The 15,360-nt window shown below is 46.2% G+C and overlaps 1 protein-coding gene across 4 annotated transcripts in view; it reads right to left on the bottom strand.

Moving 5' to 3' along the window:
- Positions 1-13,828, bottom strand: part of RUBCNL (rubicon like autophagy enhancer) — a 36,811-nt gene extending 22,983 nt beyond the window's left edge. The window contains exons 1-2 of one of the 4 annotated variants that reach the window (XM_032611668.1): positions 13,724-13,828; positions 987-1,617 (exon numbers count right to left, since the gene is read on the bottom strand). In XM_032611668.1, the coding sequence (XP_032467559.1) occupies positions 987-1,524 (538 nt within the window). In that variant the 5' untranslated portion in view covers positions 1,525-1,617; positions 13,724-13,828. Of the gene's footprint in view, positions 1-986; positions 1,618-3,201; positions 3,402-13,036; positions 13,123-13,723 lie in introns of those variants that run through there. The other 3 variants (XM_032611669.1, XM_032611670.1, XM_032611667.1) reach the window with 3 other exon arrangements.
- Positions 13,829-15,360: the final 1,532 nt, after the last annotated feature.

Raw genomic sequence — 15,360 nt, 5'->3', positions numbered from 1 at the left:
TCCTGCTAGTGAGAAATAAATACACACACACACACACACACACACACACACACAAAGGCAGGCAGCTTTTAAAACTGTTTTGAAAGAAAAAACTTCATTGACTATTTGAACAAGGATTCCAACAGAAATACACATTAATGCAAAGTGTGAATATAGGGCTTCCCTGGTGGCGCAGTGGTTGAGAGTCTGCCTGCCGACGCAGGGGACGTGGGTTCGTGCCCCGGTCCGGGAGGATCCCACATGCCGCCGAGCGGCTGGGCCCGTGAGCCATGGCCGCTGAGCCCGCGCGTCCGGAGCCTGTGCTCCGCAACGGGAGAGGCCACAACAGTGAGAAATGTGAATATAGCATAATGAGTATTTAAAAATAAACTAAGCATGCCACACATTTTAACAAGAATTGCTAATTTATTGACTCTTGAGTGGCGTTTGGTATGGATTATCCCATTTTAGGAATTTCAGTATTTTAGGAATATGTGTGTCACCTCATAGCCCTGGTTTTAACAGGAAAAGGTTTTCTCCAGTTTGGAGGAATTGTGGTTACTGTGTTTAAGTATTACTTTTTTTCTAGCCACACCCTGTCCAGGTAAATCTAACAGGGGAGGCGAGTTCCTCTCCTACCTCAGCACTGGTGTGAACCGGAGCCCACTCTGTCCGGACCACCTTCCATCACCACACTGAATGCAGAGCACTTCTGGTGCTCTCCTGCAGGGCACATACCTGCTCCAAGATGGCAGGTGACACTGATTATCAACTAAGTTGAGCTAAGATGACATTTCCCTACAGTCTAAGGAGAAGGGGAATCCTTGACTCCGCCCATCATGACCCATGGTGCTGGGCCAAAGACAGCATGAACTGAGCCCATGCCCTGGATCGTGGGCAAAGTGGAAACTCAGGAGCTTTTCCCTCGCGAGGAACACCTGGCCTCAGCCCCGGGCAGAGCTGGTGTGAGAACAGACAGGAAGGAGGGCAGTCCCCACCAGAGTTACCTGCATCAGTGGAAGCTGTCAGCTGGGAAGGCTTGAAAAAAGTATTGTCAGCCTCACGACACGGGGAGGCAGCCAAGTCAATCTTGGAGCTTGTGAACAGAGGCGTCCAAGGACAGCGTCCTGGGAGCACTGCCCGTTCTTCCTTTGAAGTAAGAGAGAAGTCACCGCCTTTTTCAGCTGAGCCCCGGGCAGAGGAGCTGCCCATGGAGTCCACAGTGCCCTTCGACAATGATGTCTCCACCACGGAGTACCCAAGAGATAACGGTGAAGGGCCCAAGGGAGAGGCAGCGTCCCAGGCAACACGGCTCTCTCTGTTCCCCACTGCTGGCACCTGGGGGGGCAAGTCCTGCAGCTGTTGCTGCTCACACTGGGGGTTAATCCAGGCAGCTCTGTGCCTCGTAAACCTGATGTTTGATGCGCAAGAGAGGTGGTCCGTGTCCAGGAGGCTGGGCGAACCATCAATGTCGCCAGGGTCATTGCTGATTCCTTCCCAGGGGTCCACAGGAGAGGCCTGCCGGCCCGCCGACTGTGACACCATCTTTGAGGCTCAGGGCTGGTGTGAATTCCCTTGTGCTGTTGGATTAGGACCTTGAACTCACCACCTGGTCAGCTAGAGGGCTGGGGAGCTTACCTGCAATGAGCAAGAATCATTCACGATAAACAAGGGCTCGATCATATTTTTAACTCCAAATTCTTTTAAGGAAGCAAAGAAACAAGAAATAAAGTTTGTACTTCGTCCTATACAACACAGTAAATTCCGCTTGGATTAAAAAGGAAAAAATTAATAAATGAATCAGCCATAAAACTAGAAGCAAATGTAAGGGATATGACATTTGGATAGGAAAGGGATTTCAAAGCATAAAAATATTATTTTTATACCAGGATAAAGTCGTATAAGGATACTGCTGATAAAAACACAGGTAAAAATGTAAAACGTCCATGCATTAAATGTCAAACTCAAAATGGGAATGCCATCTGGAAGTAAAGACACATGTTCATAGTTTCTTATTTCTATTTAGTTTGTGTTTGTATTTCAACAAAGTAGGCATGTGAAACTGAGAACAACCAATAGCACCAAAAACTTTTGTTTTGTATAACTTTGCATGAGCCTGTAATACTTAGATTATAACAGCAATTCAAATTTACGATTAGCTTACAATATCTAAAGACCACACTACAAACCTAGACTCTGTCTTTAAGATGGTCCACTCACTTTTCAGCCCCGTCTTTAGCTTTAGTAAATTAGGCAGTGATTACGATGTTGAGAGCCACACAAATGAGAAGCGCTCTCGTCACTAATTACAGGCCCAGCACATGTGTCTTCCTAATGTTCTCCCACTGTCCTTCACGTTTTCAAGCTCCAAACAGCCTTCAACAGCCAAAGCAAGGTTGGCAGGGGGAAGGTTTAGAGATGGAGGTGTCTGCTTGGGCAGTGACCCTAAAGGTAGGGTGAAATCCACGGGCACACTGCAGTGAGCCTCCGACTTTGGTTCTCATAAAGTTCCAGGGCTTTGGGCTTCCCTGGCGGCACAGTGGTTGAGAGTCCGCCTGCCGATGCAGAGGACACGGGTTCATGCTCCGGTCTGGGAAGATCCCACATGCAGCGGAGCCGCTGGGCCCGGGAGCCATGGCTGCTAAGCCTGCACGTCCGGAGCCTGTGCTCCACAGCGGGAGAGGCCACAACAGTGAGAGGCCCGCGTATCGCAAAAAAAAAAAAAAAAAAGTTCCAGGGCTTTAAACACCATCATTATGTATAGGCGGCTCCCACATGGATCTCTATTCCTGACCTCCCCTGAACTCTGGGCTAGTGTATCTTACTGCTTATTTGACGTTTGTCAAGAAGGCATCACAACCTGATATATTCAAAAGAGACACTGATTTTTCCCCCCCAAATCTGCTCCTGCCTGGTTTTCCCCATCTCAGCAACCCCCTAGTTGCTGAAGCCCCGAATGTAGGAGTCAGTCCTGACCCTACCTTCCCAGGCGCTCCATCTTTAACCTACCAGCAAGCTTATATCTACAGCCACCACCCTAGTGTAAGTCAGCATCTTCTCCCACTGGATCTCCCGCCATCTTCCCAATGGTCTCTGTGCTTCCACTCTCACATATTTATAATCAAGTTATTCAGAGATATCTTTTATAAACCTAAATCATTCCCCTAATCGACCCCCCCCATAGCTTCCCATCAAATCTGGAATAAAATCCAAAATCCTTACCTTGTCCTCCAGGCATGACATGATCCTGTCCCGCAGACCTCTCTCACCTGGCTAACCTCCGGAAGTCCCAACCATGCAGCAAACTCTTGAGTCCCACACGCCCTTGCCCACTCTCTGGGCCCCGTTGTAATCTCTCTGCTTGGACCACTCTTCCCTCAAATGATCACACATCTGGCTCCTTCCTGTCTTATGCGTGCCTGGGTTTATGAATGACTTCCTCAAAGAAGTCTTTCCTAACTACCTCTCTTAACGTAGTTCCCTGGTTATGCCTTCTCACAGCACTTTGCTTAATTTTCATCACAGTAGTTCTCACTTCCTGATACTTCCTGTCATCTCTGCCCAGCCCCCTGACTAGAAGCTCCGGGAGAGCAGGGGCCTTGTCTAAGAGTGGCAGATGGGGGCTCAATAAAAGTTACAGACTGAATGAATAAATCCAACAAAGTGGAAATAAAGTCATGGGTAGAGGAAAGCCGTCTGTGGTCGATACAACTGCTCTATTATGGTAGCAGATTTACTCATCCAGGGATGGAAGTGAATCAATGTTTCCTAAAGATACAAAATTTTTCTCACCCAATGCTTACAAATAGACCAAAAGAAGGTAATGTGGAAACTGGGTTTTCTTGATCTGTGGGTCCTCCATTGTAGGTCACAGTTTTTGGAGTGATGTAGGACATCTATGTATATATATCATCCTGAGAACACAGCACAAGCTCCAACTCACCAGTCACAAAATATCACAGGATTTGGTGAGAACGGCCAGCGCTCACTACCTGAAGTGTTTCATCTTCCTTCTTCCGACCTCAAATCTCACTTTGTGCCCCAATTTCTCTTTGTCGCACACCTTTTCCTCTCCAGTAATTTCGAGTGTTATAATTACCAAAAACCCCACTCATGACTATGGTTTTATAAAATGCCAAAAACACAGAAGCCTGGAGTAAAAGCTGAAGCAGTGTCACTGCACCAAGCCCCCACCAATCCTGCTTCTTTCCCAGAAATAACATCGTCAACCATTTTATTCCATCCAGACCTTTTTCTATGAATTAACATACATATGTCAGAACAGAAGATATGTCTTATTTTCTTTTTTATATACACACGAGATCATACTAAACGTACTCTAAACCTACCTTCTTTTTCTCTCATCAACATGTCTTGAGGGTATATATTCTTTTTTTAAATTATTTACGGCTGTGTTGGGTCTTCATTGCTGCACGAGGGCTTTCTCTATTTGTAGCAAGCGGAGTCTACTCTTCGTTGTGGTGCGCGGGAGGTGGCTTCTCTTGCTGCGGAGCACGGTCTCTAGGCACGCAGGCTTCAGTAGTTGCAGCACACGGGCTCAGTAGTTGTGGCTCGTGGGCTCTAGAGTGCAGGCTCAGTAGTTGTGGCTCACGGGCTCTAGAGCACAGGCTCAGTAGTTGTGGCGCACGGGCTTAGTTGCTCTGCGGCATGTGGGATCTTCCCGGACCAGGGCTCGAACCCGTGTCCCCTGAACTGGCAGGCAGATTCTTAACCACTGCACCACCAGGGAAGTCCCATTGAGGGTGTATATTCTTTACCTTAACTATTTTACCACTTTTTATGGTACAAATATATCATAAGTTCTTAGCCAGACTCCTATTGATGAAACTTTTCAGTTTTTCACTATTATAAAATATACAGCAATGAACATCTTCAATCATGTTGCTTTTGATTGACTTTCTTTTACTAGATCTTTTCTTTCACAAGACAAAAGTCTTGCAGACCTTAAGCAGCCAGCATTTTGATGGTAGCGAGGAGATGGCTTTAGCTCCTAATACCCCTAAGAATCTTAAAGATCCTCCAGGGCTAGGAGCGAGCATGTCAGGTTTAGGATTTAGGATTTTCTCTGCCTCAGTGCTAGTACCTGAATACATAACTGGGAGCATCAAAGACTCATCTTAAATGTGACCTTCTCTGTGAGGCCTCCCTGCTCACCCTATAAATAATGGCAACTACCCCTCCCCCGTAGTTCCTCTCCCCCTTCGCAACTATCTTTCTCTTCTTACTCCTCAGCACTACCCCTCATTTCATTTAACCTCAGTGACTAACACCCACTAGAAGGTAAAATCTTTGAGGGCATTTTAAAAACTTGTAATTTTCTTCAATGATCTGTCCCTAGTATCTAGAACAGGGGCATATCATAGGTACTCAATAAATATATTGAGTATATGAATAAAAGAATGAACAAACTGACCAACAGTACCTAAGTATGGTTATATTGGTTATTTCTGTTGCCCAAGAAAGGAAGCCAAGAACAGACGTCACCCTGTAGAAGAAACTGGAGATCACGACCTAAAATACCTGCCAACCATTTCCTTAGAATAAAGGGTATTAGAGAAATCACAAACGAGAGTTGAGGGTGAAAGGTCAAATTCACTTCTCTCAGTTTCATGGTGTCTCACTGAGCATATGCCAGGTGAGAGACAAAAGCAAGCAGAGAATGAAATGACCTTTAACCACAGCATGTGAGCTCTTTGGTTAACACAGTTCCCAGGACCTCTTCCCATCTTTCTGTATCTACTTCCCTTCATGCTTTGACTTTAAGCAAAGGCTAATATCCCCCAAGGATGTCTACAGACTCAAGCGATCACAGATCACACAGAAACCTTTAAGATGCCCAATAATGCAACTCCATAGCTTCCATGACAGTGGCCAGGAATCAGAGTAAACTGCAGTTTTGAGACAGCTGCAGCTTCACTGCACATGTGCTGAATGCTGTGTTCTCATACGAAAAGCACCAGGAAGGAAACAGTGCCACACCGCAATGGTGGCTGGTGACATCACAGGACTCCTCTCCGTCCAAGTCAACCTTTGGCAATGACCCTTCATTTTGAAGGTCTGTTGTCAGAAGAACACAGAGGAAGGACAGAAAGCAGGGTGGGGTGGGAAGGGGAAGACCCAGCCAGGGAAAAGTTCAAGGAAACCCAGATATTTGCCTAAGAAAACTGCAGGGTTGCACAAGATGAACAGATGACTAACTTTCTGTGGCCACTGCATCTGTCATACTCACCACTCTCGTTCTGCACAATGAAAATTTATGATATTTCGCGTGTTATTAGGCCAATTTGGGAACTGAAATGCAGACCTTTAGGGGACTTGCCCAAAGTCTCACCATTAGTAATCAGCAGAAGTAGAATAAAAATAAAAGTCCAACACCTGATCCAAAGCTCCTTCCACTGGTATTTACACGTTCCATTTGGGCTGAAATTAGCAGGATATTTTCAATTTCTTTAGCAAAGTAATTTTAAGAATCTCCCCATCAAAATTGTCACAAAGCATGGGATTAATGACCACACAGCTACATATATTTGATCCCATGCCTTTAGAACAGTTGTCCCCAGAATTTTATATGACTTCCTACTTGTAAAAAAAAAAACCTTTGCATTTACATCTCCAATATAGGACTAGTTACTTATAAACCTTACATATACACAGATATTCTAATACATTGTATAATTATAAAGCATCATTGAAAAGATGCAAGAACACAGCATTTTGTTCTTGTTTTCCAATGAATCATCTTGTACCCTAAAGGTACATAACTTCCACTTTGGGGACCACTGCTCAAGTAATGCTTTACTCAAAAATCAAAAACAGGGGCTTCCCTGGTGGCGCAGTGGTTAAGAATCCTCCCGCCAATGCAGGGGACACGCGGTCAAGCCGTGGTCCAGGAAGATCCCATGTGCCACTGAGCAACTGAGGCCATGCACCACAACTACTGAGCCTGTGCTCTAGAGTCCGCAAGCCACAACTACTGAACCCGTGCGCCACAACTACTGAAGCCCGCGCACCTAGAGCCCGTGCTCTGCAACAAGAGAAGCCACCACATTGAGAAGCCCACGCATTGTAACAAAGAGCAGCCCCTTCTCGCCGCAACTAGAGAAAGCACGCGCATAGCAGCGAAGACCCAACGCAGCCAAAATATAATTTTAAAAAAAGAAACAACAAAAAACATCAATAACAAAAAGGCTTCTACATGAATATAATTAGATAACTAAATAAGACTTAGAAAAATATGAATACAAAAATTTACCCAAAGTAAGGGTGGGTACCTGCACTTGAAAGATAGCTAGATTCCCATATTTGGGCAAAATAAACTGGGGAGCTATATTATTGAAAGAAAACAGTCTGACAGTTCCTCAGATGGTTCAACATCCAGTTACCATTTGAACAAGCAATTCCACTCCTGGCTATATACCCAAGAGAAATGAAAGTATATGTTACCACAAAAATTTACACATGAATTTTAAAAATCAAGATGTAATTGACACACAGCCCCGTATAAGTTTAAGGTTTACAGCATAATGATTTGATTTACATACACTGTGAAGCAATGATCACAGTATGTTTAGGGAACATCCATCCTCTCGTATAGGTATAAAATCAAAGAAATAGAAAAAAACGTTTTTTCTTCTGATGAGAACTCTTCGAATTTCCTCTCTTAACAATTTTCATATATAACATACAGATGTGCTAATTCTATTATAATCATGTTGTACATTACATCACGAGCACTTATTTGTGTTATAGCTGGAAGTTTGTACCTTTTGACTATCTTCATCCAATCCCCCTCCCCTCCCCCTCCAACCTCATCACTGGCAACCACAAGTCTGATCTCTTTCTCTATAAATTTGTTTGTTTTTGAAGTATAATTGACCTACAACACTATGTTAGTTCCCGTTACAAAACAGTGATTTGATGTTTCTATACCTACGTGAATGTTAATGGCAGTATTATTCAGAATAGCTAAAAAGTGGAAACAACCCAAATGTTCATCGACTGAAAAATGGATAAACAAAGTACACTACAGCCATATAATGTAATATTATTCAGCCATCCTAAGAAGGGAAGTACTAATGCATGCTACAACATGGATGAGCCCTGAAAACATCCTACGAAGTGAAAGAAGCCAGTGACAAAAATATTTCTTATGTATTTATTTATTTATGAATGAATGAAATGTCCAGATAGGCAAATCCATAGGACAGAAAGCGGATTAGCAGTTGCTTTGGGGGATGGGAAGATAGGGAGTAATAGGTCAAAGGTATTTTTTTGAGGTTCTAAATGTTCTCAAACCAACCGTGGGAATCCTGGCACATACCTGTGAAGACACTAAAACCACGGATTGTACACTTTAATTGGGTGAATTCTATGTTATGTCAATTCTATCTCAATCTCAATAATGCTGTTGAAAAAATGAAATGGGCCAAGTACGCATCTCCTTTCAAAAAGGTCTGAGAAGACTATAGAGCACTGGTATTCCGTGTGCCACAGAGATCAAAGGAGCACAAGCTGTAAGTCAGGCTGAGAAAAAAAGCACTGAAAGCTGAAAGGGGAAAAAGAGAGTAGATAAAGGGAGTACGGAATAAATGTGCCTAAAGTAGGCATGGAGAAGGGAGAGAGTAAGTAGAAGTGAAAATGCCATGACTAAACTATGTAGGAAAAAAAAAAACCCAAGGGAGAGTAAGGACAATACCATCAGCATGATGGCTGAATAATGGGGAACCGATTGTCTACACTGAGGGCTCCAAGCATCCACCCTTATCTTTACACAAGCACTGCAGGGGAGGTTCTGCTGGTCCCAATTTAGAGATGGGAAAACAAAGTCAAAGAGATTAAGTATCATGGTCATGTTTGGTTAAGTGCCTATCTTTTAGAAATATATACAGAAGGATTTAGAAATAATTGATAGAATTTCTTGAATTTGCTTTAAAATAAAACAGTGCCAGTGGGGGGATATGGATGAAACACAATTGGCCATTTTGATCATTGTTGAAGGTGGGAGAAGGGCACATAGACTGTTCTCTCTACTTAATGGTTGAAATTTTCCATAAGAAAATTCCCAAGTTAAAAAAAAAAACCTTCAACATGTGCTATATCTGTCTATGTCCCTAAGTTACCTTTCTGATCCCCTTATTTACCTCTGTACCCCTATACCTCTATACCCCTCTGCAACCCTACACCACTATACCCCTTTACACCCCTACACCCTCCTACCCGCCGGTCTTACTCAAATTTACCTTTGGGTTGAGAATTTCCCTATCACCCTGTTAAAAACTGCATCCCTACAAGTATACCCTATCCCCATTTACTGCCTTTTTTTTTTTTTTCCACACTGCACAGCATGTGGGATCTTAGTTCCCTGACCAGGGATTGAACTCATGCTCCATGCAGTGGAAGCGTGGAGTCTTAACCACTGGACCACCAGGGAAGTACCTGCCCTGTTTCTTTTTCCATAGCACTCATCATCATTACTAACACTTAGATGGCATTTACTATGTGCCTGACACTGTTCTAAGCTTTCTACACACACACACACACACACACACACACACACACACACACACACCTGATCCTCCTAATAACCTATGAGGTAGATATGACAACACTGTCTTTATTTTACAGATGAGAAATTGAGGCATGGTTAGTCAATGGAGCCAGTTTCCCAGCCAGGCAGTCTCGCTCCAAATCCACATTCTAACCTACAACAGCACAGGGGTGAAGGGAAGACCTTTAAATAGCACGGATCCAAACATCACTCCAGATCATCAAAATTCACCAAGCGCGGACCGGCTGCTGTGAGCCTGGCCACATCAGTAACACTGACACGGTTACCTCCCTCAGCCCAAATCTCCATCAAGACCACACTCTAAATTAAGAGTGAGAACCTCCCCCAAAAAAGATTTTACGCAGGTCACAGGACAGTTCAAATGATTTGACAGCTGAACCGTATTGTTTAAAATACACTTAATATAAGCATATACGGAAATTCAAGTTTCCTCACCCACCAGATTTAAACTGGCTGTCCCAAAAGCTGTCTTCTAAGAACAATTTCCAAACAAAGAAAGAGAGGATAGGGAAGTAACTTACATACATTTTCAGGACTCGGTTGTTCTCTGACCTACTATAGCTTGTTGGAATAAAAGGATGTAGAATGTAAGGATTAAAAAACAAACAAACAAACCCTCCACCCTCCAATTTTCATCACCTGAACTCAACCAGAGAAAAGCACGTGCTGGCTGTGAGTGTTATTCAATGTTACTTGCCAGAAAAACTCTGAGGTCTAATTTGCATTTATCTCTTTTAATAAACGTAATGCTAAGGATCCAAGAACAGAACTCAAGAATTTTTTAAAACAAATTTCAAACATAATTGTTGGGTAAATCACATTGTGTGTAGTCTCCTCCAGCTTTTACTCATTTGCCACCTGCCAGCCTACTGTTAACCGATGACAAAAACACTTTGACTCTGAAACTTCCCTTTACATGCTGAGAAGTATTTCTTTCACAGTTCACGCTCCATGTTCACGTGAGAAATAAAGCATTCGCTCAATTTGGAATTATTATCACTATTTTGTGGATGAGAAAACCGAGGCTCAGAAAAAAGACCACACAGCAACTTGGCAGCAAGCTCAGGGTCCTGAATCCCTGCTCCAGAGCCCTTAGTCTCACTCCTGACCACCTGTATGTGTGGGAGAAAACCCAGCGCAGAAGTTAAGAAACAAACACAAGAGTACCAATCAAATGTAATTGTTATGCCAATCTGAGAGAAATTCTCCACTACTAGCTGTGTGACCTTGGGCAAGGCACTCAACGTCTCTGTGCTTCAGTTTCTTTACAGACTTTTGTGAGAACTAAATGGATTGTAACATGCATATCAGAGTTTGGCACACAATAGTCTATAAAAGTTAGCTTTATTATCACCCTTTGTGTTATTTTATAAAGTATTAGACAATCTAGTTTTTTTATAAACTTATTTATTTATTCATTTATTTAATTTTTGGCTGCATTGGGTCTTCGCTGCTGCACGCGGGCTTTACTCTAGTTGCGGTGAGCGGGGGCTACTCTTTGTTGCGGGGCGCAGGCTCCTCATTGCGGTGGCTTCTCTTGTTGCGGAGCACAGGCTCTAGGCGCGCGGGCTTCAGTAGTTGTGGCACACAGGCTTCAGTAGTTGTGGCTCGCGGGCTCTAGAGCGCAGGCTCAGTAGTTGTGGCGCACGGGCTTAGTTGCTCCGCGGCATGTGGGATCCTCCCAGACCAGGGCTCGAACCCGTGTCCCCTGCATTGGCAGGCGGATTCTTAACCACTGCGCCACCAGGGAAGCCCCTAGACAATCTAGTTTTATTTCCCAATCTCTTAAATGAGTCATCTTTCAACTCCTTTTAGTTAAAATGGAAAAGCCAGTCAGAGGTCTTGTTTGGTATCATGAAAAGATACAATATGACATACAGGCTCTAGCATTGCTCACTTTTATAGCCTCTGGAAGGGCTGGACACGCTTATCTCAAATGGACTGCTTAAATTTTAACAGTAACACAACCAACCATGCGAATCTCTCCTTTCAGTATTAGATATATGAATCTAAATTTGGTAATAAGAGAAACTCTTCTAACTTGTCCTTGCTAATATGTGCTATGATTTGTGTGGGAAACATTTCCTGAGCTCTTTACCTAGCTTCCTCTAAAAGCATTCGAATTAAAATGCTTATTCTTGGATGTCTATCCTTGGCTCTGACAGAATTTTCCCCGCGTCAGAAAACAAGAACTCCAACTTCAGAAAGCCAACAATGTTTTCGGAGCTAAAGCTGTTCTCCTGAAGAACACGTGCAATCAAATCTAACCCCCCAGCCGCTCCAACAAAGACTTTCAACTTTCGTGCACTCTCCCAGCACCTCCCCCGCTTTGTACCCGCCCTAAAGAAGCTGATGAACAAGACAAAGTTCCTGTCCCCTGATGTCACACTGTGCTGGGCAGTTTCACGACGGCTGTGCCGTGAAGAGGAACTGCAACAAGAGATTGAGAAACAGACGCATGTCGCCCCTCTGACAGGTAACCAGGAAAAGGCCCTCACTGCCGCGAAGTTCCTGCCTTAACTCGGCTATGAGCAAGGTTCCGTCGGTGTCCAGGAAAAAGGTGTGGGCAGCAATGCTTAATTTGTACAAACCACACTTTATACTTTTCAAAATACCACCGTCCCTCCAATTCTCTTCCAAACCACCCAGTGAGGTGGGGCAGGAACCATCCCCACGCTTCTCACACTGAAGTTCAAAGAGGTTTCCTGACTTGCTGAGACCTCTGCTATTCGGCCTCAGGACAGGGTCTAAGAAACCCAAGTCTGCTGACCCTCAGTCCTTTGCACTTTGCCTGCACATCTTCAATTTAAAGATCCTTCCAAATTGCACTGGCATAACACAGGGAAGCTCTTGAATATCCCCTTTCCTTTGAGTCTTCGTTCCCATTAAGGTTAAAGGACCCCTCTTCTGAAGGTGCTCTACCTTCTCCAAGCCGACAGCATCAATTTCGCAGGAGGTCGGTAGCAAACCTCCCGCGCGGCCACGGGCAGGCGGGGTGAGGGTGAAACGCAGCATCCGCTATCGCCGCTGCAATCTCAGCAGGTGGATGTCACACCTGGCGGCCGGACGAAACCTTGCGCGGCGCTTTCGCACTCTAACGTAGTTCAGTTAAGCAGCCAAAAGTTGCTTGCCACCAGGTTTGGGCGTGTTAGGCGGGTGCTCCTCCGCAGACCTTCGCCTGCTGTGTGGGCGCTTTTTGTAGAACCGGGAAAAGCCACCGAGTCCGGAGCCCAGCGTCCGGGACCACGCAGGGCGCAGGATTCGCGCTTACTGAGAGTCGCCCTGCGCAAAAGTGCCTGGTGATCCGGCTCCTGCGCCCCTCGGACCCAAGCCGAGCACAGGGTCGTCCCCACCCCCACCCCCTGCAAGGCAACTCCACAAAAATCCGCCACCCTTACCCAGATGCCCCCTCCTACCTTCTCCCGGGGCGGGGCGGGGAGGGCGGGACTCGGCACTTCCCTGACCTACCTTGGGGTCTCTCGAGTCTCCGCTCTGTGCTCGCCTACCTGGCGTCCCTCCCCCTCTCCCCGCACCTCCCGCAGCTCTCGCGTCCCCGGCCCCGCATGGCTCAACCAAGCGGCGGAAAACCATGTGGGCGCCGCGCGGCGTCTCGTCTCTGGCGCGGCTCCGAGCCGCGTTGCGCGGTCACTGCGCCCCCAAGCGGCCGAGAGGGGGAACGAGGAGGGGGAAGCGGCGCCCTGACGCCGCCACCCCCATCTCCCCGCGCCAACCAAAAAATCCGGGGCTCCGGCAGCAATCCGAGAAGCCCCCCAGGGAAGCGAAGCGCCACTCCCCGGCCTGCTGCTCGCGGGAAGACGCCAAAGAGGCGAGCTGGAAGCCACTCGGGCCCCCTGCGCTCCCCCCGACACCGGGCCCTGGGTGATGCGGGCTGGGGACCGCCGGAGCAGCTGTGCTCCCTCCTCCCTCGGTTCCCTCCGGAAATCCCACCCTACCCCTCGCTGGGGGCCCAGATGGAACCGCGCTTTCCGGGGTCGAAACGAGATAATCACACACCTGGCGGACTTAGATGTCCAACCCCAAAGCTCAAAGCATTCATCTTCAGCGTCGGTGCTATGGCCTGAAATGATCTTCCTTAGTAATTTGGATTCAAGTCTGCACTGCAATCAATGGGCCCAGCGGGGACCTGCAACTTACCCGGAGCGCGAGCCGCGTCTTTCTGACCTCAGCGGGCTGCTCCCCGCGGAACCCCACTCCGAGGACGCCACCGCCAGCATTCGTTCAACCTAATCGTCCTTGTCCGCCTGCAGCGAGGGTTTGGAAACCCATCACAGCTGTGCCGCGCAGAGCACGCAGATCGCGGTGGAGGCTGGCGAGAAGCAGCCAACCAATACAGAAAGTTTTCACAAATAGAAACCTAAGCCCTGACAGTACGGCTGAGTGCACGGCGTCCCTCGGCCCCTAGGGAGCTTCAGCGCGCTCCAGCAGCGCCCTAACGTCTCTAGGGGAAAGAATCTCCCAGTTACCTGCTCAGTAACAACACGCAGGTGAGCCAGTCCTGGCCCTTCTGCTCGGTAAAACCAAACCCGCACCGCAATCCTTTTGGTTCCTTGGCTTTGTCCTTTGTCACTTCCAGGAACATGGAAGTGACATTGTGGAACCATGTCAGAGGTATTTTTGGCTTTATTTGCCGGGGGTCTCTCTGAAACATCCCCCTCCTTGGCGCAGCCTGGCGTGGAGTTAGTTAAGGGGCGGCGCCGCGTAGACGCTGCTTCTTCTGATGAAGACCTAAGGGAGAATCAAGATCAAAAGCCAGGTGAACGCTAGCTGTCAGTCACCCGCTTCCACTGAGGGCAGCCGGTGTGGAGCCTAGTTTGGCTTAGACCTGAAAGAGCTCTAGACATTTGGAGTTCTGTCTCAGGAATTCATGTCTGCTGAAGGCCGACTGGGAAGGGCTTACACTAAACTAGATCAAGAAAGGAAAGGGCATGGGATGTGTGCTAACGTTTGCCGAGTCTCTGCTATGTGCCAGGTACTTTTCCTGATTATTTTCAACATCCCCGAGAATAACAAATCATTTATTCCCATTTCACAGAGGAGGGATCTGTGGCTTAGAGAGGTTAAGTCACTTGCCCAAGGTCACACAGCCAGGAAGTAGCACAGTCAGGCTTTGAAAGCAGATGTATCTAACACAAAACCCCATGTCCAATTGCCACTGTGCCACTAGCAAGACACAGAGGAAGAATGAAATGACACAGAAGGGGCCAAGCCAGAGCCTTTCTAAGGAATATTTAAAGGAAGAATCAGGAGGAAGCTGAGAGAAAGAATCTTAAAACAAGGGCAAATGTCATGCAAAGTAAATCAGAGAGTCTACTAGTCAAAATCAAACAAACAAACAAAAAACAACAACAACAAGAAAAACTGAGTAGGTACTAGACTGCACAGAGTCTCAGGCAAGAAAGTATTCTTGTAGAGAGACCAGGAGATTTTGCACCAAGACGATAAGGTTTGGTCAGTTCCCTCTGAAGCCACTTTGAAATCATCTTTACTAACAGGTAAAGAGGTAAATAGCCTGGCCTATGCACTGTTGTGTGGGGCATTCTATAAATTTGAATGTACACATTCCACATCTAATCACAGATAAAGGAAGCCCATGTTCTGGAGGAGTATCTCTAGAATTAAGAAAATTCGAGGACAGATTTTTCAAATTAGGAATACTCACTGGAAATCTGCCCTGGCCCCTCAGGGATCTGGAAGTAGAGTTTTCCAGTCGCTAAATGCTGAGGGATAGATAGGCTTTCTAAGACTGCCTTATTGATTGGTCAGTCCTGAAA

This window comes from Phocoena sinus, chromosome 18 (assembly GCF_008692025.1).
Source record: "Phocoena sinus isolate mPhoSin1 chromosome 18, mPhoSin1.pri, whole genome shotgun sequence".
In the NCBI taxonomy this organism is placed as follows: Eukaryota; Metazoa; Chordata; class Mammalia; order Artiodactyla; family Phocoenidae; genus Phocoena; species Phocoena sinus.
This window is presented reverse-complemented; position numbering and strand designations above follow the sequence as displayed.